At 38.0% G+C, this 2718-nt stretch overlaps 1 protein-coding gene across 1 annotated transcript; it reads right to left on the reverse strand.

Annotated features, from left to right (window-relative positions):
- Positions 1–372: 372 nt before the first annotated feature.
- On the reverse strand, positions 373–1656 carry LOC131048450 (F-box/kelch-repeat protein At1g57790-like). The gene has a single exon (XM_057982397.2). It carries the CDS (start codon positions 1654–1656, stop codon positions 373–375), a length of 1284 nt encoding a protein of 427 aa, XP_057838380.2.
- Between the last annotated feature and the right edge of the window lie 1062 nt (positions 1657–2718).

Raw genomic sequence — 2718 nt, forward strand, 5'->3', positions numbered from 1 at the left:
TTGAATGTGTTTTTTAATGTGTCCACCAGAAATAAAGTCTTGTTGAATGTAAGACTAGAACAACATAAAAAATAAAATCATAATTATACCAAAAAAAAATTCAATGTAAGACACTGACAACATAAATGATGAGACCATAAACATGATCATAACTTTCCTCTTAATCAAACACGATTAAAACAATTTGGTAAAAAAAATACTCCATAAAGAGAAATACGGTGGAAGCTTTAATTAGTAGTACGAAATAAGTATATGCAGCATAACTACTGTTCATCAATACAATTTTCACGTGTATATATATATATATGAGGCTCAAACTTGTGCTATGAAATTAGAACAACAACATTTAACATTGAGAATGTCACTGTCAGTTCAAGGCCACCAAACATTGTTGATTTCGTAGCCAAAAACGTTCCATGACCGTCCAATATCATGAAAGAATTCAAGCAACTTACCTTGAATGCACAGAATTATTCTCCCCTGTGCGTCAAATACAATCATCTTGCAACCGCCCATATATACCAAAATCCACCCACAACTGTTAGCCACCACTTCTGTTCCCAAATTCCGGCGAGAGTGATCATTTAGACGCCTCATGTTTTCTTCACGCAAGCTCCTCGGAAACAACTGCAATTCTGACCAGCTGTTGTCCTCTTCATCCAACTTCCATAATGAAAGATCTTTCTTATACGCCACAAGCACATTCCCATCAGACCCAGTTAAATGCCAATGAGAAGGGTCACCAGAATTCTCAGGTCGGCTTGGTAGCTCTATAATACTCCAATTCCTGTTTGCAACATTAAATACTGCAACATGAAATGTAATAATCATAGAACTGTCACCATTAATCCAGTAAAAATTCCCTTTCGAGTAAATCCCTCCCCTCGATGGAATAATTGGATTGGATAGATTCATGTTGATTAATGTCCATTCATTAGTGCATGAATCATAGATCTGCATCTCCATATTGTTCCTTTCTCCATTGATGGGATTGTTGTATCCTATGACCAAGATGTAGCTCCTTGTGGCAGAATCGAATGCCAATCCATAGAATCCTAAATATCGTACAAAATCGAAAGAAGAACGGTAAGGGGGAAGCCTTTTAGGGTCAGGGGGAGACCTTAGGGAAAGCGATGTCCTGGTAAGAGGGTTGAAAATGTAGAAGAAAGTGGGACCTCCTTGCGTATAACTTGAACGGCAACAAAGGATGCCCTTGCAGGACGTCAGAACACTGAAGCGCCCACGTCCCAGGAAATCTAACGAGAATGGATACACCCCGAGTGGCCGTGAGTCAAGAAGATATAAACGATGTGTTTTCCTACTGTGTGGTGAATAGGCGGCACCAACGAGGAAAGCAGGAGACGAAGAAGGCACAAGCGTCGATGATATGTCTCGAAACATGGGTGAGGGTAGAAGCAAATCCTGCCATCTTTTACAGACGACCCTGAAATTCCTACTAATGAGAGTGGGCAGACTAGACAAAACCAATATTAATAGCTCCTCCGGTAGCTCACTCCAAATCTTGTTGTCCATCTCTATCTGCTCTCCATTCATTGCAATTATTCCTTTCAGATTCATCTCTGATTCCGATTTCAATGCGGATACAAGTTCTAAAAGAAGGCCTTCAGCAGGCTCATACGGTTCCCTTATTATCATGATGACTGAAATGGGCGCAGAGACTCAAGGGAAAGATATTCAATCCAGTTTTTCCATACATGCTCCAAATATATTATCATCGCCGGCCCTACCTGTCTTCTATACTTCAAAATAAATAGGAGATTGCGATGCCAACGAGGAGTAATCTTGTTTTACCTTGATAGTTGGCCTGCACAATGTAAACTAATCGTGGTGGATAACAAGGTTCGACGAACAAAACAATGTTCATTGTAGTCACTTGTTTCACATAGTAGAGGTATAAACATCTTTCAAAGAAGCCAAGCGAATGGGCCAAGCCATGGTTTTTAAATTTATCTTGAAAGAAGCCAAGGGAATGAGACTCCCATTAGACGTTGTATCCTATTTTGCTCTTCATAATTTCTATGCAATTATAGTTTATAATTGATATAAGACGGTTTTATTGAATGAGTTATATTATATTTTATGGTTGTTATTTTATATTATTTTTGTTTTTATAATAAATCATTATTTCTTGCATATGGTCTTGATCTTCATGTTTATTTTGGAGGGAATATTGCTATCATGTCTTTTAAACCAGAATTCTCCATCTTTAGTCCAAGCTTCATATACTTAATATGCAAGCTAGTGAGAAAGTTGAGAACTTCTTGTATTGTGTGTCCACACTCTAAGCAGAGCTTCTTGCAATTGGTGAGAAGGTGGAGGACAAATTGCTTGTTATGATTACCTTGAGAGCTCTTCCTTCCAAATATTAGACATTTGTCACAACACTGAATATTACCAAATAGAACGTGTGCTTTAAAGAATTGGTGAATCTGCTTCAATAAGAAAATGATATTTGGTCTTTAGAAGATGAGCTTGAAGAAAAAGCATTAGTCTCTAGAATGCAGTGAGGATATAAGTCTTAAAAGGGACCCTCACAAAAGCAACTACAATCGTAGCGGAAGACTCCAAAGGCAAATCGATGGTGTCACATTTGCCATACTAAAGCACATGATATTGATTGTTGTTGGTATAATGGCCTTACACAAGGTAACTCGAGTAAGGAAGATCCATTTGATTGTAGTCATTTCAAATAGTGAA

Source organism: Cryptomeria japonica, chromosome 10, assembly GCF_030272615.1.
Source record: "Cryptomeria japonica chromosome 10, Sugi_1.0, whole genome shotgun sequence".
Lineage (NCBI taxonomy): Eukaryota > Viridiplantae > Streptophyta > Pinopsida > Cupressales > Cupressaceae > Cryptomeria > Cryptomeria japonica.